The following is a 25,896-nucleotide window of genomic DNA, read 5'->3' as shown; positions in this document are numbered from 1 at the left end:
TGCCAACACTTGTGATTTGGTGGCTTTTTGATGATTCTGACAGGTGTGAGGTGGTATCGCACTGTGGTTTTGATTTTCCTGACGATTAGTGATGCTGAGCGTCTTTTCATGTGCCTACTGGCCATCTGTATTTCTTCTTTGGAAAAATGTCTGTTCAGATCCTCTGCCCGTGTTTTTAATTGGTTGTTTGTTTTTTTGATCTTGAATTCTATGAGTTCTTTATATATTTTGGATATTAATCCCTTACTGGATATATCATTGGCAACTATCTTCTCCCATTCAGTAGGCTTCCTTTTTGTTTTGTTGAAAGTTTCCTTCACTGTGCGAAAACTTTTTAGATTGATGTAGTCCCATTTGTTTATTTTTGCTTTTGTTTCCCTTGCCAGAGGAGGCATATCCAAAAAATATTGCTAAGACCAATGTCAAAGAATATACTGCCTATGTTCTCTTCTAGGGGTTTTATGATTTTCAGTCTTATATTTAAGTCTTTAATCCATTTTGAGTTTATTTTTGTATATGGTGTGAGAAAGTGGTTCAGTTTCATTTTTTGGTATGTAGCTGTCCAGTCTTCCAAACACCATTTATTAAAGAGGCTATCTTTTCCCCATTATATATTCTCGTCTCCTTTGTTTTAGATTAATTCTTCCAGTCCCTAATCATGGTATATCTTTCCATTTGCTTGTGTTATCTTCAGTTTCTGTCATCAATTCTTATAGTTTTCAGAGTACAGGTCTTTCACCTCCTTGGTTAGATTTATTCCTAGGTATTTTATTCTCTTTGATGCAGTTGTAAAGGGGATTATTTTCTTAATTTCTCTTTCTGATAGTTTGTTGTTAAAGTATATAAACACAACAAATTTCTGTATATTAATTTTGTATCCTGCAACTTTACTGAATTCATTTATAAGTTCTAATAGTTTTTTATTGAAGTCTTTAGGGTGTTTTATATATAGTATTATGTCATCTGCAAACAGTGACAGTTTTATTTCTTTCTTTTCAGTTTGGATTCCTTTTATTTCTTTTATGGTCTGATTGCTATGGCTAGGATATCCAATACCATGTTGAATAAAAGTAGCAAGAGTGGGCATCCTTATCTTATTTCTGATCTTAGAGGAATTGTTTTCAGCTTTACACCATTGACTATGAAATTGGCTGTAGCTTTGTCATATACAGCTTTTATTATGTTGAGGTATGTTCCCTCTCTACCCACTTTGTTAAGAGTTTTTATTATAAATGGATGTCAAATTTTGTCAAAACTTTTTCTGCATTTATTGGGATGAACATATGATTTTTCCCTTCATTTTGTTAATGTAGTATATCACATTGATTGATTTGAGGATATTCAATCATCCTTGCGTCTCTGGGATAGACCCCACTTGATCATGGTGTATGATCCTTTTAATGTATTGTTGAGTTCAGGTTGCTGATATTTTGTTGAGGATTTTTGCATCCGTGTTTATCCGTGATATTGGTCTATAAGTTTCCTTTTTTCTTTTGAGTGTGTTTATCTGGTTTTGGAATCAAGGTGATGCTGGCCTACTAGAATGAGTTCAGAGCATTCCTTCCTCTTCAATTTTTTGGGGTAATTTGAAAAGCATAGGTATTAACTCATTCTTAAATGTTTGGTAGAATTGTCCTGTGAAGGTGTCTGATCCTGAACTTTAGTTTGTTGGGAGTTTTTTGATTACTGATTCAATTTCTTTAAGTAATTGGTCTGTTCAGATTTTCCCTTTCATAATTTTCTTATTTCTAAATGTGGCCTATTCTTTTCCACTTAGAGAAGTCCCTTTAACATTTCTTTTAAGGCTGGTTTAGTGGTGATAAATTCTTTTAACTTTTGCTAGTCTGTGAAACTCTTTATATCTCCTTCAGTTCTGAATGATAACCTTGCCGGGTAGAGTATTCTTGGTTATAGATTTTTTGTTTCATTATTTTAAATATATTGTGTATCTATCTTCTGGCCTGCAAAGTTTCTATTGAAAAGTCAACCAGTTGTCTTATAGGAGTTACCTTATATGTAACTAGTCACTTTTCTCTTGGTGCTTTTAAGATTCTCTCTTTCTCATTAATTTCTGACATTTTAATTACAATGTGTCTTGGTGTGGACCTCTATGGGTTTGTCTCGTTTGGGACTCTCTGTGCTTTCTGGACCTGGAAGTTTTCAGCTCTTATTTCTTCAAATAAATTTCCTGCACTTTTCTCTCTCTCTTTTCCTTCTCAGACCCCTATAATGTGAATAGTAGTCCCAGAGGTCCCTTAAACTATCCTCATACAAAAAAATTATTTTTTCTTTTTTCTTTTCCATTTGGGTGATTTCCACTACCCTATCTTCCAGATTGCTCATCTGTTCTTCTGTATAATCTAATCAACTGTTGATTCCTTCTAGTGTATTCTTCATTTCAGTTATTATATTTTTCAGCTCTGATTGGTTCTTTTTTATATTTTCTAACTCTGTTGTAGTCCTCTCTGTGTTCATCCATTTTTCTTCCAAGATCAGTGAGCATCACTATGATCATTACCTTGAACTCTTTATTGGGTAGATTGCCTATCTTTGTTCCATTTAGTTCTTTTTCTGAGTTTATTTCTTGTTCCTTTGTTTGGAACATATTCCTTTGTCTTCTTGTTTTGCCTAATTCTGTGTGTTTATTTCTATTCCTGATCTTGGAGAAGTGATCTTATGTAGGAGACATCCTCTGGGGCCCAGCATCATGCTTCCTTCTGGTTATCAGAGGTAGATTCTCTTGGGGTGTTTCCTATGTGGGCTGCACGGACCCTTCTCTTGTGGTGGAGCCAACTATTATAGGCATGCTGGTAGTGAGGCTGGGCCCTCGTTCAGCCAGCTGTGAGGCTCTGCAGCTGCTGTGGACCCGCTGGTGGGCGGCACCAGCTCCTAGCATGACTGGCCATGTGGTCCAGCTGTGTGTGGTTGCTGTGAGTTTGCTGGTGAGCAGGGAAGGCCCCCTCAATAATACTCTGGAAGGAGCATTTCAAAATGGTACTTGCCAGTGCCAGTGTCAGCACGGTAGAATGAGATCCCCAAAAATGTCTGCTGCCAGTGTCTCAGCCCCCAAAGGGAGTCTCAGCTGCCTCCTGCCTCTCCAGAAAAATCTCCAAGATCAGCAACCCAGGTGCCTTTCAGACTACTTCCTCTGCATTGGGACTTGGAGTGTGTGAGGTTTTTCATATGCCCTTTAATATAGCACTTTCTATTTCCTATAGCCCCCCAGCTCTCCTGAACATAAGCCCTGCTGGTTTTCAAAGCCCGATGTTCTGGGGCCTCATCTTCCTGGTACAGGACCCTGGGTTGGGAAGCCCAATGCAGGGCTCACTCAGCCCCTTTGCTCCTCGGGGAGTGCTGCCCCTCCTACCCATCTCATTGTGGTTCCTTTGTTATATCTTTAGTTGTAGAAAATCTCTTCTGCTAGTCTCCTGGCTGTTCTCATAGAAGGTTGCTCTGTGAGTAGTTGTAGTTTAGGCGTGCCCACGGAAGGAGGTGATTCAGGGTCTTCCTACTCTGCCATCTTGATTCCTTACCAGCCACACAATTTAAAAATGTAATCTGTTTAAAATTATGTTTTATATTTATCCAAGGACTAGATATACAGCTAAGGATGTCAAACAGTGCTGAAAGGCTTCTAATAAAAAATAGCAGTCCCCTCCTCTTACTCCATCTTGACCTGTTTCCCAGGAGCCACACATTCACCTGTTAGCTATTTGTATCCATAATTCTAAATAATGTGCTCTACAGCTATCTATTGAGACATCAATTTGAAACAATATCCACTGATTTCCTATCATCGTAGATGAGGATTGAACTTCATTTCACCTCCTTCCCCTGACCAATTTCTTCATAACATAGTTATTTTGCAGTTTTTTAAATTAAATCAATACTTAGTTTTTACATTATTTATTTTCTTGTTAATTAAAAAAAATCCTAGAATTAGTAATTAATTCATTTTTTGTACCTATAGCTGCCTTCCAGTCTACATTTTTCCCACGTGATCAAACTTCTTAAATAATTTTCGGTTCTTCTTAGCACTCATCCTCACCTCCCGGGACCCTCTGTTTTCTGGAATACTTCATTGAGAATAAGTATGCAGAGCCAGGAATAAGGCCATGGGTATCTGGGAACTGGATGGAGAAGGAAAGCGGGGGTCTTATTGTTTTACTTTCGGAGTCACCCTCTGTGAGACTTATGCTCCTGTTTGTGGGCATTTGGAGAAGGCAGGTTGCAGTTGCTTGAGTGGGCATGAAGAGTAGAAACCTGGGGGTGTACCAGCTTTTCATAAGTACTTTGAAGCAAACTTCTTGCTTTTAATACGACATCTCACCCCTGCTTTAGAGGTACCTGATACCTCTAATTCCTGAACCTTCCGTTGGTTCTCTGCAGTAATGTAGCTTGGTTCCCTTAGGTATACTGTCTGCAGGCACATGGGCTCCTCTTGCTTTACTCTGACAAGTCAGTAAGAATTCTGTATCTGCTTTACACCTTCAGTTAATGAGTTTCAGTGTTACAGAGGTCTTTAAATTTCATCAAAGATGGAGTTTGTGTTTGTATTTCGTGGGCTATGGGTTGTTTGCGGGGAGTGATTTTGAATAGGAGAGGGACCCCCAACTTAAACAAGAGGTCTTACACTTGATCTACATTTTCTATGACCCCCTCTAGCCTCAGCTCATGTTATCTCTTTGGAAAAGATACTCCTGACTCCTCCAAGCAAAGTAGATTACCTTGTTCTTGGCTTCCATGGCATTCTGACTGTCTCTCTCTCAGGGCACATGTCATACAGCACTCTGTTGCAATACATCTGTTCATTTTCCCCACTAGACGATGAGCCCTACTAGGGCAGGGACCACATCTCACTCGGTGTGTACCATGAGCCTTGCACTGGCCTGACTCTGCTAGGTATAGTCAATACCTGCTTATTGAATATAAAAATAAGTGAACAGCACTGTGTTTGCTGCATTAACTGTGAACAGGCACTAAAAGCTCTGAAATACATTATAGTTGCTCGGGCATCATTTGAGAAGTTAAAGGTTAATGTTGGGATGTACTAGAATCTTACATTCCCAAGTATTAACTCAGCTTTATGCCCCCAAACTGTACTGCCTCTGGGAGGTATTCTGGGGTGACCTGGAAGAATTGTAGGAAACTGAGGACACAATAATTGGGGAGATTGCCAAAAGAACTAGATTTTTCTGATTAGGTAGACACATCTCTCATACTTTAATATCATTTCTGTGTAGATTTGCTGTGTTGTTCGTATGGCCTAACCTTTAGAAAGAATCCCTTCAGCAACAAAAGTCCAGTTAGGGCTAAGACAAGAAAGCCACATGAGGTCATTAAGAATGTGGGCTCTGGAGTTCGACGCACCTATGTTTGAACCTTAGCTCCTTCCCTGCCCAAATGGGTAAGTCATTAACTTCTCTGAGCCTCAGTTTCTCCACATTAAAGTTGGGGTAATAAGAATACATATTGTTGGTTTATGAGGGTTGTATGAGGGTAAAACAAGATAATGCATGTAAAACACTTAGCATAATACCTGACATCATAAGCTTCCAATAAGTATTACCTATATTTGTTATTATCTATCATGACAGTTAATATAATGCCAAGCAAGTATTGGATAGTTGTCTAAGATTACTTGGAAAAGTTTAGGGAAAAAAATTGGGGGGTGTGGTTTGGGGATGGGGCACTGGAGATTTTGCAGTCTAAGCAGGCAGCGGTACTTTCTTCACTGAGCCCTGTTAAATTGAAAGATTGTGTTCTAGCAGCCAAGAAAAAGAGCAGCTATACGAATCATTTCTTAATGATCTGAAGTCCATTAGCTACTCCATTTAGCTGTTAATGTTGTGAAGTTGTTGGTGTAAGTCATTGTGTTATTTGGTAATGAACTTGCTTTCTTAACAGCTATAATATATTGTTCTCTCCAAACGCTATCAGTTACCTCTGGCATTCTGCTAATTAGTCAGTAGATCAGCCTTCAGTGTTGTTTCAGTATCTCATCCTCTCACCACATTTTTTATATTAAAACGTATTTAGTTGGTGTTATGGGCTAAATTCTCTTCCCCCCCAAAGACATTGAAGCCCTAACCCCCAGTACCTCAGAAGGTGACCATATCTAGAGATAGGGCCTTTAAAGAGTGATTGAGTTAAAATGAGGCCTTTAGGGCGAGCCCTAATCTAATATAATTGATGTCCTTCTAAGAAGAAGAAATGGGCACACAGAGAGACCAGGGGTGCACGTTCACAGAGGAACAGCCGTGTGAAGAGATAGAGAGAAGGAGACCATCTGCAAGCCAAGGAGACTGGCCTCAGGAGGAACCAAACCTGCTGACACTTAGATCTTACACTCGTAGCCTGTGAGAAAGTGTGAGAAAATAAATTTCTGTGGTTTAAGCCACCTACTCTGTGGTATTGTGTTATGGCAGCCCTAGCCAACTAACACACTCGGCATTGAGTAGCAAAATTCACTCTGGAATTTCTGATTTTATTTTATTCCTTGTAGTTTATAAAGCACTTATCACACACATCATTTGAATCTAAGCCAGCCCTTAAAATAAGTGTTATTATTTACTCCATTTTACAGATGAAGTGCTTGTTCAGAGAGTCTGTACAAACACAGAGCTGCTCAGGGGGCGGGTGGAATTGGAAGGCAGGCTATTCGATTTAAATCTCCTTCTCTTTATCTCTCCCAGTTACCATGAGTGTAGAATGTGCACCTGTTTCTTCCTAGTGTAGTTTACACACTGGATTTGTTATAAGAGAGTTTTGACAGGTTACCACTGGTGGGTTACCGCTGGTGGGTTATCCACTGGTGACGGTGGATTTCTGCCTAACGCTGGGATGAAGATAGCAGCAAACTTGCCAAATCTGAAAAGAGTATTTTTATTTATTCCTCAGCTTCCAGAATCTAATGCCTTTCAATTTTCTGTCATTGTTCCACTGAAAGTGAAGAACGGAATACTGACATACTTTTGTTTTGTTTGTTTTGTTTTGTTTTTGTTTTTGTTTTGCTTTGAAGCCATTCTGTGGTCAGATCAGCTTTTAGCCGTTCATTCATTCCACAAATACGTATTGAGCACCTGTTATGAGCCCCGAGTCTGGATACCCGCTTTTCAAGTAGGAGTTGACGTGTTCGGCGTGGAGGGATGTGGTTGAACAGAAAACTGTTGACTCTGGAGTCAGGGAGGTTTCTCCTTTTCGTGAGAGTACACTGTTGGTTCTTTGCTGTGTTGAAAGTATACCTTCCCCCCACCCCCAAATTAAACTTTCAACGTTTTCCTTCATTCTCAGAAAGATTTCTATGGAAATTTGAAGAAACTTGCCTCAAAATAATATAGTAAACCATCTGATATTATTGGCCTTATACAGCCTTAGTTTATTGTCATAGTCATTCATCATTAAAGCTGTAACTGTTTGCTCATATGTGGAAGAATCTTGGTGGAGAGAGCGAAGGGACGGAGGGGACATTCAAGTAACAACTTTGATTTGGGATTCCTTTCCTGTTATTTTTAGGCTACAATTTAAAAGAATTTTGTGTGCATTATATTTTTTTCACTAAAAATTTTACCTCAAGAACTGGAGAATGCTTCTGTTTCCTCCCTAAGAGTAGCAATCATTTTTTTCAATCATATTTTTAAATTAAATTAAAATTTTAAATTTCAGAGAGCTTTGTTATTCTTGTGTGACAACACAGAGTATGTAACTTTAATTCTCTAGCCATCTAATTAGAAAGATGTTTCCTAACTATGATCAGTATTGGACTTGGTCCAGAGCCCATATTTATAAAACAGCAACTATGACAACCCATTCTTCCTAACCAGGATCAACCCTTAATATTTTCCCAACTGTCTGTTTTACAAGATGACATAAGTAGTGGGTTTGGGGGAGGAAAAAAACAACTTCGGATGATAATCAAAATGCTTTTTGCAAACAGAGGCTTTAAATCTGTTTGTTCAGCAGCATGTGATTCGGACAGTGGGAGTTCATCAGACAGCAAGGATTAACCCCCTAATTTATTTCTCTTTTTCCTTTTGGAAAGGGATAGACTGCTACGAATTCCATGTACGCAGCCTGAGCTGCCAAACAGAATTGGAGGCTGACTAGTAGCCGAAACATGGGGCAGGGATAACACATTGTTTTTCTCTTCTTCGTGACCCTATGCAATAGGGTTTTGTTTTGTTTAAAAAGAAGTAAAAATATATTACAACTTTCAAATCAATGTCTCTCTGAACCTAAAAGGCTTTTAGATATTTCGTCCTTTTCTGATTAAATAGGACAGTGCTACTTATCTATCATAATTTTAACCAAATTCCTTATAGTTACGTCCAATGCAGAAACTCCTCTTAAAAAGTGAATACTTAACACAGATCATAATATGCTCAAAAAGCCAATTTCTTTAGATGAATGCATACGTGGTTGGTGTTGATTAGACCACCCCATGGTGTGCGGAGAGCTCAGAGTGCCCAAGGCAGGGTCAGATCAGTCCTCTGGTGCTTGACTGGGTGATGCATCCTATAAGATTAGCTGACCTGCAAAGTTGAGGTAGTAGCAGGGCTATGCAGTTGAGACCACTCCTTAACACTGACCCCTCCCCTCAGTCCATTTCCATATGTCTCAGTGAGGATAAATTCCCTGTAGGGATAGGGGAGTTGGAAGATCTGCCTCTACCAGAGCATCTCCATCTTTCCTTGGGCCAGAAGTAAGTAGAAGGTAGTAGCCTGCAAACTTTTCGATGATATCTCCGTGAGCCATTGCCACTGGATGCGGAAGTCATCTTAGCCAAGACTGAGCTACAGGGATAAGGACCTCTCAGTCAAAATCATACCAGCCCTCCTAGTGGCACAGGGCACACTTAACCAGGTTGACTTTCTAATATTCTTTATTCCCTTGGCTTCTATATTATCCTCACTTGATTTTTTAAAGTATCATCTCTCTGGAAATCAGAATTCTAATCTGGAGGCTAAAAGTAATGCATTAAATATTAAACTGAAGCTGTTAAGATTATGATGAAAAGAAGTATAAGGAAACGGTATAAAATATGAACTTGAATCATCAGTGGCTATACAGTTAAACACATGGTCTGGCTATTAAGAGAGAGTACCTTTTTAATGTCCCCAAGGTAACTATCAACCAATGAGGACAAGAGTCAGCAGGTAAAGTTCTCAGCTGTGCCCCTTGACATACTCCTTCTCATCCTTACACTGGCACAGCTCTTCCATCAGAATCATTCAACTAGATCCTAGAGCCTGGCCAATGGGAACAATTCGGTCTCCTTCTTCAACTTCTATTTCTCTCTTTCCTTCAAATGTTATTGTTTCCCATGGCTCCAGTATTAATCTTATTATTTTTTCTGTTGTCCCCAATAACATACTCTTGTTTGTCTGTCCACCCACCCATTCATCTATCCATCCATCTTTCCATTAGTCCATCCATCTAACCACCCACCCATCCATCATTTACTGAATAATGACTGTGTGCATGCAAGGCATATTCTCAAAACAATATTTCCCTGGCCAACCTAGGAAGACAATGAAATGTTAGATGCTCTGATCGTAGTTTGATTCTTCAAAAGCAGAACCTATAATAAAGAATTGGGTGCAAGTAGTTTATTTGATAGGTGATTCCAGGAAGCCGAAGTGAAGTAAAGAGGGAGAAAGGAAGGGGAAAAAAAACAATAAAGGATGCATTAAGATATGGGTAATTGCTATGGCCAACTGGGCTCAGTCCTGCTGGGGATTTTTTTAGAAACTTTGTAGAACACGCTTCAGAATATCCTACTGAAAGATGGGAAAGCTGAGAGGTTTATCCATTGACTCTTGTCCTTATTTGTTGAAAGTTACCTTGGGGGCATTGAATCCCTGACATTTCTTAGGACTCCCTCCTAGTAGGCTTTTAATGCCTGAGAAAGCCCTTGGGTATGAAAGCAGAGAACAGAGGCATGAACAGGTTCTGTTCACCAAGGCTGCGAGTGAGCCCAGAGCGGGGCCCAGAGGCTGTGGGATGAGGCATCCATAGCATCTGCGTCAGCCTCTGTGGCCCTCCTAACTGCCTTAAACAGAAACGCATGAGAGTTTTCCATTTTCCAGTAAAGTTTACCAGAGTGGACATTTACTCAATTTCACGTGCAGAAACACAGCACTATGTTTAGAATTGGACTTACTCATTTCCTGAATATATATAGCTTCCCTTTTCTCTAGAACCTCTTTTCAGCAGATTTATGCAGACAAGAAAAATATTGCAACCGAAAGCACCACTGCAAATTTCCCTGTGCTGACATTAATCATGCCCATTCAATTTATTATCTATCATTTGAAAAGAATATTTCACAACTCTTGTGCGATGATTTTTTTTTTTTTTACAAAGGATGATTACATCCACGTAGCATAACTCTTCTAATGGTTAATGCAGTTTATTTTATCACCCATTCACTCTCCAATTATGGTGTGTTAGTAAGCAGACACTATACATGGAAAGTTGGGAGAGAAATATTTGATTCAGCCCACTTTTCAGAGAAAAAGAGATGGGTATAAAACCAGACTAGATATAATGACTGATTTTTGCATGCTTGTTTGGTGGGCTTAATTTACCACCTACCATTGAATTCATTAAATAATAAGGAAGCTTCTGTGTTTATTAATACTTTCAAGTGTCAGGGTTTGAATGTCATCTACCTTGGATCCATTAAAAAGATTTTTACTAATCCTTTGTAATTGAATTGGCCTTGTCATTTTTTTTTTTTTTTGAACACAGGCACCCACCCTTTTGTTTAATCATTTCTACACTGCACATCCCTGGGCTGAGGACGACAAAAGTAATTGTGAGTAACTAATATAGGGGAAATATTATTGAACGCATGAAAGAAATTCATTTGGAATTTATATCTAAGAACAAATGCCCATGAACTCTAACAAAAATTAGTAAATTAACCTTCTTTTGGCCTTCATTTATGGATGCTCTGTAGAGCATAAACACGTTATATATAACATGTCATAACATGTGTTTATCACACACATATACCAAGTTATACCAGGAATGCCTCTCTTTTCCTCTCCATTTATTCAAATCTTACCCAGCGTTTAAGGCCCAGACGTAATTTCTCCTTCTTTAATGAATCTTCTCCAATTTCTTCCAATTCAGTGCTTCTTATACTTGGATACAGTTGGGGAGCTGTTAAAAATATTTTTTTCCCAGGCTCCCCCCCAGATTACTTAAATCAGAGCTGCTGGGGGTGGGATTCAGGCCTTTGCATTTTTAAAAGCTCAGGTGGTTACAATGTGCAGCCAAGATGGAGAACCACCATCCTACCTGGACATGTTTGCTCCCTTCTCTGAAGACCCAGGAAACCTTGTTTATACCTCTTAAAGACAGTTGTAATTGCCCTTGTAGTCTGAGTCAAAGTACTTTGAAGGTGGAGTATCCCAACCACTCTTCCAATTCCTAGATACTTCTGACAACATTCTGATTGTCCAGCTTGAATACCCCCAGTGACATGGAACTCATTCCCCCGTGCAGGCTAATCCATCTTTGGGCAGCTGTGAACAGTTCAGATCCAGGTCTATCTCTTTGTAGCTTCAAACTATTCTTCCTGTTTCTACTGCTTTAGGGAAAATAAACCTTCCCCATAAGTTTTAAAAAAATATTTGAACAATCCATTCACTCAAAAATAAATTTAAGGAATGACTACTCTGTATTGGGCACTGGGCTACCTCAATGGAAGTAAACATATAGATTCCTAGGAAGATTTGAAAGTCAATCTTCACTCCTATAAGTAAATTCTGTTTTGTTTTAATATGCCACATTTCTTACATAAAAGGTTATCTAGGCTAGAACAGTAAGAAACCAAATGGGCTTAAGCTTCAACATGAGAAACTTATGTAGCAGAGTTATGACTGTGAAACTTTGGGTACAGTTTACTGAGTAAGGCTGTGGAATCTTTTCTTGAAACTTTAGATATGACATACTTTCATGTGACTCCATTTATATACCGCCTTGAGGGCAGAGGGCAATGTCCTAAGTTACTTCTCAGAGTTCATTCTGAGTCATTTTACATCCCTAAATGAAGCCAGGCTGAATGATTAAGATACTTGACTTTTGATAATTTGGGGGAGGGGAAGATGGACAAGATTGCTTCCCCTTGCATTGTTCCCTGCGATGCCGGCAGCTAGCTGGGGTCTCCCAGGAGAATCTTGGTCCAGCAGTGCTTGGTCATGCCAGTTCACTAACATCGAAGGTTTTGTTGGGAAACGAAGCACATTAAAGCCAGGTCTGGGTCACACTAGCCTTAAATGGGTTTCCAAGGCTTTTTCAAGGAGAGGAAGACAGGGCTGCTGAGCCGTGAAGCTCTGGAGGCTCCATTCCCATTGTTGTGACCCCAGTGAGTTGCATTCATAGACATCAGGAGAATGGTGTCCCCAGAGAGTGTCATGAGGTTGCACTGGCCCTAGGGCACAGTGGAGATGAGCATCCGTGAAAGAACTGGTACTGGAGAAGTGTTGAAACTCTATGCTGTCCCATCAGAGGAAAGGTCAGGGTCCCAGGGACTCTTTCCTGGGAACCAGAACATGGTTCCACTTAACCCCAACCTAGAGACACATCAGAGAGGCATTTTATACTCCAGAAACCAACCTAGCTCAGATGTTCCCACCATCATCCTCTCCTGCCTCCTTAGACCCCAGGTCCTCCTTTCCTTCAAATGAACCCAGCCCCGAGATGATATGAATCCCATCTAATTCTGTTTCTCGGTGCAGTGAAATTTGCACTCTGGTGATGAATTCTGGCTTGTTCCTCCAACCTACTCTGCTTTATCCCACGATATACATCATGCCAGGAGATAGTTGTGCCCTCTGCAACCGCATTGACCTTAAAACAGACACAGGCAATGAAAACATGTAGGGCTGGATCAGCAAGTCCTGTACAGCTCAAGTTCATCATGGTGGTGTACCACCAACTAATTACTCAATTCATTTTGTGGGTTGACCATACCCATCTCTTATTCTCAGGAAGCATTTTCTAATATCATAAGACAGGGAGTGAGCGAAAAGTGCTCTTTCACTTTCAAACCCTGGAGCATTTATGCACTAATAACCTTCCTCCTTTGTGCTTTTGAAACGAACGTAAACCAAAACAATTAAATTAAATGGAGTTAACATTGGCATGGTAGCATAAATCAGTTGTCAGGAAATTCAATATTCAGGGGTTAATAACGTTCCTTTCGTATGAGCTGTCTAGTGCTTGCCTACTTTGAATTAAGAATAAGCCAAAAATCAGGTCTTGGTATAAGAGAGGATTACATGAGAGAGAGAGAGAGGTGCTGGCCTTGTGTGTTGCCTCAGATACACAGCCCTGTGATTTGTGGGTGATGCGTGTTTATCAGATGTTTATCTTTTGGCCGGCTACAGGCCTCTTAACCAGGTTTTCCTGACTATGGTATTCTGAACGGGCAGACATGGTTAAGCAGTTTACCTCTGTACTCTGCAGTTCCTGAGCAGACAGCAAACAGCCCTGCGTTTAGACCGCACCCACCCGGGCTGTGCTCTGAAGAGCCCCCAGGCTCCCCACATCGCTGACTCTCCTGCTGAAAAGCAGAAGTCTCTTCACTTTGTCTGTGGGCTGAAAGCTGCTCGCAAGACGGGCTTCTGAAGTTCAGGCCCTGATGAAGGGGAATTATACTCCAAATCCGAGGGCGGCAAGTCAGAAGAAACAATATGCTTGGATTGGTGTCTGATTTTAATTTGAGGAGTCCAGGGCCTGAAGGCTTTCTGCTGAGTCTGAAAACAAACAGAAACCAAACTTCAATCCAGGTCGCTTTCAAGGAATTGTGAATTATTTCAAAAACCTGTATTTTTCTTATACTCTATTCCCAGTGAGAAGATGCTCTCCCCTTCCAACCTCATTTTGGGGCATGACTTTGTAATGAACTCTTGACAAGTATTTATCTTAGAGCTTGTGCAGCCTTTTGAATGATGGAAGATCATTCTGACCTAAATGAGTGATAGTTTAAAATCCCAAGTGCGCTCTTTCTTTCTGTTTATTGGGGAGGGACAGGGGACTAAGACTTCCTAGAGAGAACCTTTCCAAGGCAAAGAAATGAAATGTGTAACATTCGTTTTGTTCCCATGTGGAAGGCCTTACTGAAGCGGCCTGTTGTATTGGAAGGAATGCAGCAGGTAGGATGTTTTGCTTTGCTTGAACGTGGCATGTCATTCTGTAAAGAAGCTGTGCTCGGGGCTCTTTTGACCTGCTTTATGAGAGTAAACAAAAATGCTTGTCTTTCTAGGCTGTCTTGTATGCTTCCCCGAATGCCAGTTTCTCAGGTCCTGTCCTAGAGAATCGGAATGCAGTCCCCTCTCAGGTTACCCCTCTTTGGCTTAATTTCAGAAATCCAAGTGGATATTCCTGCAGTTTTCTTCAGCATGGTTCAAAGCATGGCTTCTCACCAATTCTGACTCTCTCTCTGAAACATGCTTCATTTTTCCTACATGTGTCTTCACACTGTAGAGTTTGGGTTGAAAATGTACTTTCACTGTATTCTCTTATTTTCAGGAGTGTGTGTATAAGCACACAAATGAGTTAGACTCAGATACAGTTACTCGTGCTTGCTTCCAGCTGAAAGCATCCACTGAAAACTGTGGGTCGAGAATTCACTTAGGTCTGTGTCTCAGAGGCAAAAGTTTCTTTACAAATTGCTATGCTTTGAAAACAGCCTTTTCTGTGTTCTCAGAACTCAAGGGGCACTGCGTTCAGGTCAGGAGGGTTATCAAGAAACACCCTCGGCTGGAGCAGTCAAAAACCAAGAGGGGAGGGCTTCGCTGGTGGCGCAGTGGTTGAGAGTCTACCTGCCGATGCAGGGGACACGGGTTCGCGCCCCGGTCCGGGAAGATCCCACATGCCGCGGAGCGGCTGGGCCCGTGAGCCACGGTCGCTGAGCCTGCGCGTCCGGAGCCTGTGCTCCGCAACAGGAGAGGCCACAACAGTGAGAGGCCCGCGTACAGCAAAAAAACAAACAAACAAAAAAAAACAAAACAAACAAAAAAAAACCAAGAGGGGAGAAAGCTTTTCCTTCCCAATCTTCACCGCTACGAGATCAAGAGGGAGATATAGGTTTCCTGAAACGTATTCAGAAACTATAGGGGTTTCTATGACAACAGAAATGAACAGGGAAAATACAGTGTTATCTTCTCTCCTTAAGCGCCTTCAGCTTCACATGAGCCCAAGATCAAGGAAGCAAATACATAGAAAGTCACAGAGCAAAGAGGGACACGTATTTCTTTTAGCTCAGCAGATGGCTAGCAGTTGGAACTCCTTATATCTTCATTGGATGAGGAGTTAAGAGAACTGTTACATTTTTAAAATATATAGAGGGAGTGATTTTTTTGGATATATTGAAACGTTAATCCTGTTCACTTGTGCAGAGTTTGTTTGGAATAGAGAATCTCTCTCGCTTGCTGGCTCCGCATTTGAAGTCCATAGAATTACTGTTTCAGAGGTCTGATTCTTTGCCTAGCTGTTTCTAAAGTGTAAGTTGAACCCTCACAAACACAATTACCAAAAAGTTCTATCTCTGGCAGTAAGAATGGTATCCTTTGGAGGTTTTTAGTCTTAACCATCTATTTTACTGGAGATATAACTTGCATGCACCCATTTCCCGGTGGTTAGATGCCAATGGTCTGATGAGCAGCCACTTCCAGGTACGAGCTCATTTGTGGTACCAGGTTTCATCTGTTCACCATTATCTCTCCAGCATCTAGGAGAGTGCTTGATTCTCAACAGATATGCGGTAACTACTGGTTAGATGAATGACTGCTTATGGTGAAAGGAGGTGTCTGTGGAATAGGGTGATTCTGAATGCACGTAAGAGGGTATTAAGGCCTTTCTAAAAATGTTCACACCACCCTCCAGCAACCACTGATTTCTCGCTGATCGGTGTATTCTTTAAAAATTGCCACAATAGATTCAAGAGATGATTTTTGTCAACTCTTTCAGATTGTAGAGTCCTTCTGCATGGCTCAGTGAGGACCGCTGGATGTTTGCAAAGAGCCACCAAAAGCTCTTGCCACGGGGAATTGGTGGTTTGAGAGGTCTGGCTCAGGTTATGCTCTTTTGCCATCTGTCTCTTGGAAGTAGCTTTGATTTGTCTTTGACTAGGCCTCAGCAAAGTCATGAACACCAGATTTGGTGAGAAAATGCCAAGTGTGTAGCCCCAGTCACAGGGAGATAATTTTCCCCTGATGTTGCTGTTCTTGGCAGCCCGGGGCCAGTTTGTTCCTGCTCTGCGTGGAAGTGAATGTAATGAGTAGGGGGAGGGGCCAGGGTGAAATGGAAAGTGTCCTGTACCGTCAGCAGAGGCTTCCTGTGAACTTTTGTCAACCTTATTTATTCAACAATTAGTTACTGAATAAGCAACTGAGGAGACATTGTCCCTGCCTCCAAGTTGCTTTTAATTTCGTGGAGGAGACAGAAAGCTGAGGTTTTCAAGGCAGTAGCTAAATGCTAAAAACACAGAGGAAGCATAGGATGGAAGAGAAGCACTTAGGAGGGACGCGAAGCTCAACTAGAGGTGGTGGTCAGCAGTGGCTTCCTGGAGGAAGTGACTTCATCTGGAAAATAAGATTAATATCCACATGGCAAGGCGGGGAGGATTTAAAGTTATATCTTGAGCTGCTCTTTGCTAAGTACCAGTGATGCTAATGTGGTGGTGGTGGTGGTGATGATGATAGAGAGGGGAAAAAATGGCCTCACAACTAGATAGTCCTAACTTGAAATCCTAGCTCTTCCTGTTCGTAGCTCTGTGATCTTGGTCAGGTCACTCAGCCTTACTGTGCCTCGTGTCTGAAACGGGACTGGTGATGTGTACTTCCAGAATGGTTGTGATATTACAGAAAATGTTCACAAGCAACCTAACACAGTGCCTTGTACACAGGAGGCATTCAGGAAGAAGTTGCAGGGGCAGCAGTGTTGAAGTGAGCATTCAGTGAAAAGGCAACAAGAGGACGAGAAGGCAGCAGTAGGTGTCATTGGTGGATGTGGAGGGAAGAGCTCTCTGCATGTGGAGGCTGGGGACCTAAGTTCTCACCCAGCATCTGTCACTGGGGGGCATGTCGTCTCTGGCATCCTCTGGGGTCTCCCATCATTGCAGAAAGGCCCATCCACAAATCAGGTAATTTTTAAGTGAGAGGAACACATAACAAGTGACCTAGGATTAAGGACCACAGAGAGATCACTGCGTGAAGCGATGCTGCAGGAGGCTTCATGGAGGAGAAGAGCCTTGGGCTGGGTGCCGAAGGTCAGGTAGGCTTCAAACAGGAAGTGCTAGGTGAAGAGGGTGTTCCTGGCAGGGTCTCAGTGGAGCAAAAAGGGCCCAATCACACATCAGTGTGGCAGCCACATCCTTCATCTCCTAACCTCTAGGGCAGCCTTACTCCTGGAGGGAATGGTTAATACACAGGTCTTGACTTTGACTCCGAAGTTTCTTTCTTTGATAGTCAGGACTGGTTCAGGCAAAATTGTCAAGTTATTGAAGTTTGTTGCACGATCATTCATTTTCCTGTCAGCAACCCATCTTCCTTGCCTGTGGGTCCCCATTAGCTTAGCTAAACAAGCCCCCGACTCCCACCTCCCTTTGCAAGCAGGCAAAGTATGCCTTTCTCCGGTTCTTCTCCCCACTCTCAGGAGTATGTCTGTAATCATGGTATGTCAAAGCTTAAAGGGAGCTTAGAGTTCATTATCACCCACCCACCCCCAATTGTTTTTATGAAGGGACGTGTCCAACGTTAAGTATTTAGGGACAGAGCCAGATCTTTGTGATCTCCAGTTATGTTCTTTTCCTTCCACTCTGCAGCCTGCGTTTTTCTCCACCATGCATTCTGATTAGGGCATCAATACCTATGTATGAATCAGAACTCTTGGAGTTTTAAGTTTCAGAAACTTAGTGAGACTGGTTTAATAAGAGGGCAATGTCATGGCTCGTGTAACTAAAGAATTTTTGTAGGGCTGAATCCAGGTTTCTACAATATATCAGACGTTTGCCTCTCCTTCACAAGGCTCTACTTTTTTTGGTATGCTTCATTCTCAGGCAAACTGAGAAATGGGGTCCCAAAGGCCTTAATAGCACCAGGATTATATTCTACCATTTTAGCATCCTAAAAGAAATGGGGAAATTTTTTTTTCTGGCAGAAGTCCTGGATAGAACTTACATTAGTTTGACTTGAGTCATTTGCCTCCTTTCACTGTGATGGGGGGTTGTCGGTCTGCGGTTGTCCAGCACTCGCTAGGGTGCTATACCGGAGCCAGGGGTCACGGTCAGTTTCACCCAGACCATGGACTGAGAGTGGGGAAGAGATTGTTCCCAGGACCAAACCAGGTTTCTGTTTTCAAAAGCAGGGGAAATGGATGTTGAGCCAGCATGTGTGAACCCACCCATGCATCAGCCACGTAACCAACCACAGGCTGTTAACGGTTTAAGGTTTTACATCCCTGGTAGAGTTTGCCTTCTTGTGAAGGCCTGTCAGTGTTTTAATGTGTATAACATGGGAATTTTGTGTACCCTGGAAAGGCCCATGAGGGAGTTGGAGAAGATGGAGAGTTTGGATTTTAGGATTTTTCAGGATCTCCCAAATCATAGCACAAAGTAACAGTCTACTCCATCCACTTAAAAGTCTTATCCTGATAGTGGCCCAGGAAATCAGCCTGAGATGGAAAGGTCTCCACTTGTTAACCACATGTGGATAACTGAAAGTCGACTGTGCATCCCAGTTTGTTCTATCTCTTTTCTTACCATGTATTGCTTACCTCTCTAATGAGCATGGCCAGTGTCTTATGAACCCAAGTCAAGTAGTGAACATCCAATAGAAAATTATAATTTTGTGTGTTGGTTTTATTCTTTCTCTCCTTTTCATGGTCTTTTGGTACACTTCTCATGTGCTTGGAGAAAACCTTGGACCTGTTTGTTAAGAATGAAGTTCTTGCATTCTCTCTGCCTGCTCCATTGTGGCAATGGGTACATATTAGAAGGAGGTAAGGGTGGTGAGGGGCAATCAGAAGGTAGCATCGATCAGTCTGGTGGGACTAATGCAGTATTTCTGGATGGAATTGAATAGAATTTTGCCTAAGGTCTTTTAGAAATCATTTTCAAGTCTGTTTTAATTCCTAATGTTCTCATATGATTTCTGACTCATTTGCCTAATGGGTTCATTTGTGTTTAAAAAAGGAACACCAAACCTTCATTATTTACTTTTCCTGATGCTTTTCAAATACCACAGAATTCTGTAAAGCCATCACAAAGACAGAGGGGGTCCAAAATTAAACATTCATTTTTGTTTCTTTGGCAAAGAATTCTTGAGATAATTCGGCACAGAGGAACCAGTACAGGTCTCTGATAGCTGTACCTAATGCTAATTAACTCACAAAATCTCTTGCCTGAAAACTATTTTTAGAAATAAGCAGAAGTATCTAAATACTCCAAAGACCTCAAGAGACCTTTGGAAAATATTTCAGAACATTTAGAAACATCAGAAGTTTGAAAAACAAAATGTCCCCACATATGTGCGTGGGGGTAGGGGGTGAGTAAGGGGCTATGATCTGTTTTTCTTCTCACCATTATATCACTGGCCCCTAGCACAGTAATTGGTGGAAGGGCGGTTCTCAGTAAGTATGTGATAAATCAACGACTTCATCTTTGCTGGGACTCTTGAATATCCATTGCTTTAAGTCATCAGAGTAGGCAAAACAGGGTGATCTATTTTGTGTTGTCATATCTATGGACCCCGCAGCGAGTGGTTTCTTTTTTTCCTCCCTCCCTCCCTCCCTCCATCCCTCCCTCCCTCCCTTCCTTCCTTCCTTAGTTTCCTCACTCCATCTCTTTCTTCTTCCTTTTTTTTTTTTTCCCTTCCAGTATTTGCTGAATCCCTACTCTATGTCAGTGTCCCTTATGATACAGAGGTGACTAAGATCAGCCCCTGTCCTCAGAGCTTGTACTTTAGTGAGAGAGACACACAGGTAAATGGGTGATTTCAATATATCAATAGTATAAAAAATATTATGATAGAGGAAGTACACAGTATCTATGGACCATTTAAGAAGGAAAGCACTTAACTCAAATTCAGGGAATCAGGAAAGGCTTCTCAGAGGAACTGAGTTTTGAAGGACAATTTGAGTTAACCAGACCTGGTTTTCTATGGCTGAGTGGGCCAGCCTAGCGGGGAGCCTGGACCTGGGTTTAATCTCCTTCCTGGGCTCAGACAGGTGTTGGTGGCCACCCGCAGCCTCAGCTGCCCAGATGGCATCCAGTCTAGTGGTCATAGCCTGGTAGCCAAAGGGTTTGTTTGTTTTTTTGTGGTACGCGGGCCTCTCACTGTTGTGGCCTCTCCCGTTGCGGAGCACAGGCTCCGGACGCGCAGGCTCAGCGGCCATGGCTCACGGGCCCAGCCGCTCCACGGCATGTGGGATCTTCCCGGACCGGGGCACGAACCCGTGTCCCCTGTATCGGCAGGTGGACTCTCAACCACTGCGCCACCAGGGAAGCCCAGCCAAAGGGTTTTAACCACAGAGTTCATAGTCCAGAGAAGCATCCAGACCCTGGGTACCAAGAGAGGAGATAGTAGTACTGAAGTCTGTCTGGCCTTGGAGAGACACGTCCATAAGCGTGGTTATGTGCAATTCTCACGCCCAGCTCATTGCAGAGGGCCTGGGGCCTCAGCCGTGGGCACACCGTGCAGGCCAGGAACCAGGCTCATAGCCCAGTTGTTGCCTGCACCTATAGTCATTGGGGCCATCATTACCCACGCCTCTAGGAAGCCTCTGTGGAGCTACTCTAGCAGGTGTTTATTCTTTCCCTTTTATTACTTAACTCCATAGAAGCTAACCTTGCTTCTGAGACATCCTTTAAGTTTAAGGTTCACTGGATTACAGTGTCAGCATTTCTTATCAGCACCTACTGTGTGGCTGGCACTGTGCCGGGGACCAGGGATATAGAGATGAAGGGACCTGATTTGGTCCTTTAACTAAACTGCCCAGCTTTGCATTTAAAACATTATTTTTTCTTGTACTCCTAAAATTTGTTTTGCTCAAATACATGAATACTTGCCTCTTAGAAATAAGTTATACAATACAAAAATATAAAGGCCAAAACCGTAGTGTTTCCCTCTTCCTCTAATTCTAGCTTCTTTCACCAGTGTTAACCACTGATTACCTTTCTTGTGTATATTTCTAGTCCTTTTTCTATGCTTGTATATCCATGTGTAATTGTATCAATTGGGGTCCCAGCAGGAAACAGATGGTGGAATCAAATTAGGATAATTTGAGTTTAATAAAGGGACTATTTACAAAGTGTGAGATGGTGGAGGGAAGCCACTAGAGACAGTGTTTACTATCCCTAGCCCTGAAAGGGCACAGGGAGGGAGTTTCATGGATACCTGGACACAGGGAACGTGCTGCAGAAAGGACCCTCTGATGGTGCTGAGACCTTTGGTGGAGGGATGCAGCCACACCTACAGAGAGGTAGCTGGGAATAAGCACAGTGACCTCCCTCTTTTCCCTCCCTCCATTCTCCTGCTGAAGCTGCCTGTGGACTGAACCCTATGGGAAGCCAGGGAGCAGGAAAACTGATTGATGGGGTCCATCTAGGTCAACCTCCTCAGTCAGAGTGCAGGGTGGAGGGTGGGTTGGAAGACCAAGCAGAAGGTATTCAGTACAAATGTATACTTATCATGTAGTTATATGAGCTTTTAATATCTTGGCTAACTTGTTACAGAAATGGGAGTGTACTATGGTATTTTTCTATCTTGGTCTTTTGTTAACCTAAACAATTTGTCTTGATCTTTTCCTACCAGAAAATGTAGATCTAATTAATGTATCTTAATGGCTGTGTAGTATTCCATCATATAATATACCAGAATTTAAATATTTTATATATGTCACAGTTGATCTGTACAACAGAATATGTGTCATCTATGTACACTGTGAAGCCTAATAATGAAACGATCATCTGTATAATGAAACGGTCTCAACCTAACATCACTAGTCCCATTGACTCTACCTTGGGCTCCACTCCTGGAGTCTCTCTGTGTCCCCTCACCCTGCAAATGCTAGTCTGGATTTTTTGTGTTAATCCTTTTATGTTTTTTAAAATAGGTTTCCCATGTATGTATCTCTAAACAATATATTATATAGTTTTGCTTTTTTAAAAGCTTTATAAAACTATTTTCATTGCATGTAGTCTTCCATAATTTGCTTTTGTAAAAGCATAGCATGCATTTTGACGTGTGCAGCTGTGCTTCATTTATTTTCACATTTTATAATACTTCATTGTGTGACTATGCCACAGCTTACCTCCCCATTTGACTGTTGATGGACTTTTGGGTTGATTCCAGTTTTTGCTGTTTCCAACAGTGTAGTTTATGAACATATTTTTGTCCACGTCTCTTGGCACATACGTGCAAAAGTTGCTCTAGGGCATATACCTAGGAGTGGAATTTCTGGGTCAAGGGGTTTACACATATTCAGCCTTGCTAGTGATGCCAAATTGTATTCAATGGGATTGTGCCAATTTACATTCCCACCAGAAGTACGTAAGAGTTCCGGCTGTTCCCTGTCTTCCCCAATGCTTGGTAATTTCAGGTGTCTTAATTTCTACCACTAATACTTTTTTCAGGGATGCCAAGTGAAAGTGTAATGAGAGTCTGACTCTGTTATCATAATAAATATTTTTAACCTGGGTATTCTAAAACATGAATTCTACTTTTCTCTGTAAAAATTGTTTTCCCTTTCCTGCCCTATTTGATTTCCCTCATTGTTCCCTGACAGTTACACAGTTTAATACATTGAAAACAAATATCCCAAATGGGTTTTTTAATTCCTCCCAACTCTAAAATGAATGTGATACTGATAGAGCTCCACATAAAATTATGGTTCATCAGCCAAAGGTTAGGGTTGGTCCCATATGGAGGACTTAGCTCACAAAGAGGGGAAAAAAAGCCAACAGTCCTCCGTGGTCCCTTTATACGAAACTCCAGACCACCTTGACTTTCACAGCAAACTAGGTGATGTGCTTTTTGAAAGGAATTGTGTCTCCCTCCATCTCTCTCTCACTCCCTTCTATCTTTCTTTCCTCAAGTGTTCATTAACTGACTGGCTAAAAATCTAGTGGAAAAGACAAAGTAATATTCCTGAGTAGCTTGCAAATGGAATGTTGATGAGGGGACAGATGGCTTCTGGAGTACAAAGGAGGAAACTCGACCTCTGTGTTCCTTGAGTCCGTCTCAGTTCCTGGGATGAGGTAGGCTTTACGGAGCATTTGTTGAATGAATGAATGAATGAATGGTAGTTTAGGAAGAACTACAAGAAGTTGAATTCCCATCAACTAGTCCACCTTTAATTACTGGAGTTAATCTTCTTTTGTAATTTAATACTCAAAGCACCTTACATGATCTCTTGATTGATTCCTTTGGGAGATGTAAAACAGTCTATCAATTTATTTTACTTAAGAAAAAATATCTTTGCATTCTTTCAAGCACTCCATCTTCTTTCCCCAAATCTTGGGAACTGGCATCAGCTCCTTATAATGTGCCAGCATGCTTTTTCCCCTTTTCATACAAGTAAGAGCTTGTAATCCACCCAGCGTTTCTCTGACCTAGAAAGGCTGAGAAATTCACATTAATGAAAACACAGGGACTTACAGAATTGCCCTCAGCCCTCTCCCATAGAAGTATGTCTGGCACTTGCTAATTAGCTGGATGGAATGTGGGTAATGGATGGAGCTGCCTGCCGCAGATGGGCTTATGTAACTTTGAAATCAGGAAGTACATTCAGTGGAGTAGGGGAGAACTGCTTTCAACAAGCTGCTGGGATTGGCTGAACTCGTGCTGGCCTTGCACTCTTACTATTATAACCTTGATACCTTTCTCATTTGTAAACTTTATTTGCATTCCAGAGCTCAGCTGAATTTGCCTCGGTCCCTAGTTTCTTTCCTCTTTTGGCCTGGCTGGCTTGCATGTAAATCAGCTTCAGACTTTCAGCTGCCTACATACTCCCCCAGTTTACACTCCATAACAAGTTCTTTCTCTGTAGGCTCCTGTCCACAGTGTGGCCGTGTACCTTAACGCTGGACAATATGGCTGCTGTTAGTAGTAATGAGTTGGGCTTGAGCATCAGCATGGGGTTGAGTCGACAGGGTGACTGAGATGCTCGCAACTGAGAGTTTCCTGGCCAGCATGCTGTGGGACGCTGGAGATTTTGCCAAGCCACTCCAGGTCCCCCATCCCACTCCTGCCGGAGGTGACGTTGTCCTTGCCCTACTAGGGACGTCACGAGCATAACTGAGATCCATGATTCTAAAACTACTGGAGTGAAAGTGTACAGTACCCTTCTGTGCCCTCACAGTAGTGGAGCAAGCACAGTTTCACATGTATATGTGTATTGTGCATCGGATGTCCTCTTCTCATTCCTATGGATCAAATGTAACAATTTTAATTAAAAAAAATACAAATGCAAGAAAACCGAACTGATAAAAAGAGAGAATAAGGCAGCTAACACTTAAAAAGGAAGATGTTTGGCCATTCAAGCTACTATTGAAATACTGAATTTCTTTAATGTTGATATATGTGCTAGAATGCTTTATTATCCTTATCCTTTCCCCTTTTCCTTTTCTCTAGAGAAGATAACTTATTTTGCAATGTCTAAATAGCATAGGAGTATATATATATATATATATATATATATATATATATATATACTGATTTATAATTTAGAGAAACAATTTGGTTACTCTTGTTAGCAGAACCTTATACAGCATTGTCTTTCAAAAGACTGCCTAACTTGATTTCACAAGTAAACCACAAAAAGCAATTATTTGGTACATTTTCTTTTTTTCTCTCTCTCTCTTTTTCTTTTATTTTTTATTTGGTACATTTTCTATATTCCATTTTCTTCTTTCATCCCTATTAGGGAGGAGCTGAGTGGTTTTTTTTCTTTCTTTCTTTGTTTTTTTTTCAAGCCTTACTGTCTTACCCTGAACTTATATGGTTGTTTTTTCAATGGAAATTTGATAATCTTGCCAGAAGCCACATTAAGGAAGGAATACTACAAAGTCAGTGTTGGAACCAAGTTCTCAGGATGGCAAGATCTGCCCATTTCCCTCTTTTGGTCCCAGTACGATTTGTAGAGCTGGGTTCTCAGTTTGAGGCTGGGATAAGTACAGGGATGAAGCAAATCAAAGGGACCCTTGGGGTATAAGAGAGGTAAGCCAGAGCTCAACCAATCCACAGTTCCTCTAGTTGACACAGAAGATCCCTCACCAGCAGCACAGATTTATAGCTCAGTCCCACAACCTGAGTCAAATTTCTTGGACTGGTTCTTAAAAATTTAGCATGCACAGGAATCATCCGGGTGATTAATAAAAATGTAGATTCCTCGGACCCATGCTTAGATTCAGATTCAGTAGGTCCGGGATGGGACCCAGGGATCTGCATTTTTACAGATGTTATAGATGATTCTGATGCTGGTATTCTGAGGACCACACTTAGAGAAATACCAACCTAGTGCCTCTTATCATCTCTTCCCTTTTGCTCTTTCTCTGATTCAGGAAGTAACTTTGAATATGACCCTTTTAATGTCATCACTTGTAGCTGGGACCAGGAATCCCTGTGATGTGCTTTTATCTAACATGGTTGAACTCTATCTCAGAGGGCATTAAATGTATTACTTATGGGAGATCTGCTTTCTGGAACTCTCCTACCAGACCCATGTACTGTCCTGTGGTTTGAATGATTGAAAGCTGGGGTCTTCAATTGAAAGCCGCTAGCCTTCCAGACCTACCCAAATTCTGTTCCTTTGGAAAGCCCTCTACTACTCCAGTGTAGAATAAGAGATACTCATAGGCTGGAATTTTAAATGGGAGAGCTG

At 41.5% G+C, this 25,896-nt stretch overlaps 1 protein-coding gene across 6 annotated transcripts in view; it reads left to right on the top strand.

Moving 5' to 3' along the window:
• The window catches only part of CPQ (carboxypeptidase Q), a 475,775-nt gene that overhangs the window by 237,802 nt on the left and 212,077 nt on the right, over window positions 1-25,896 (top strand). Inside the window, exon 6 of one of the 6 annotated variants that reach the window (XM_089898876.1) lies at window positions 10,753-10,819. The exons of the other annotated variants lie outside the window; for them this stretch is intronic. Within the exon in view, the coding sequence (XP_089755002.1) occupies window positions 10,753-10,819 (67 nt within the window). The remainder of the gene's footprint in view (window positions 1-10,752; window positions 10,820-25,896) is intronic. 6 annotated transcript variants of the gene reach the window in all.

This window comes from Delphinapterus leucas, chromosome 17 (genome assembly GCF_059928025.1).
Source record: "Delphinapterus leucas isolate spDelLeu-1000000601 "Yukka" chromosome 17, BTC_Dleu_Yukka2, whole genome shotgun sequence".
NCBI lineage: Eukaryota > Metazoa > Chordata > Mammalia > Artiodactyla > Monodontidae > Delphinapterus > Delphinapterus leucas.
The sequence above is the reverse complement of the archived record's forward strand: the minus strand, read 5'-3'. Positions and strand labels throughout refer to the sequence as shown.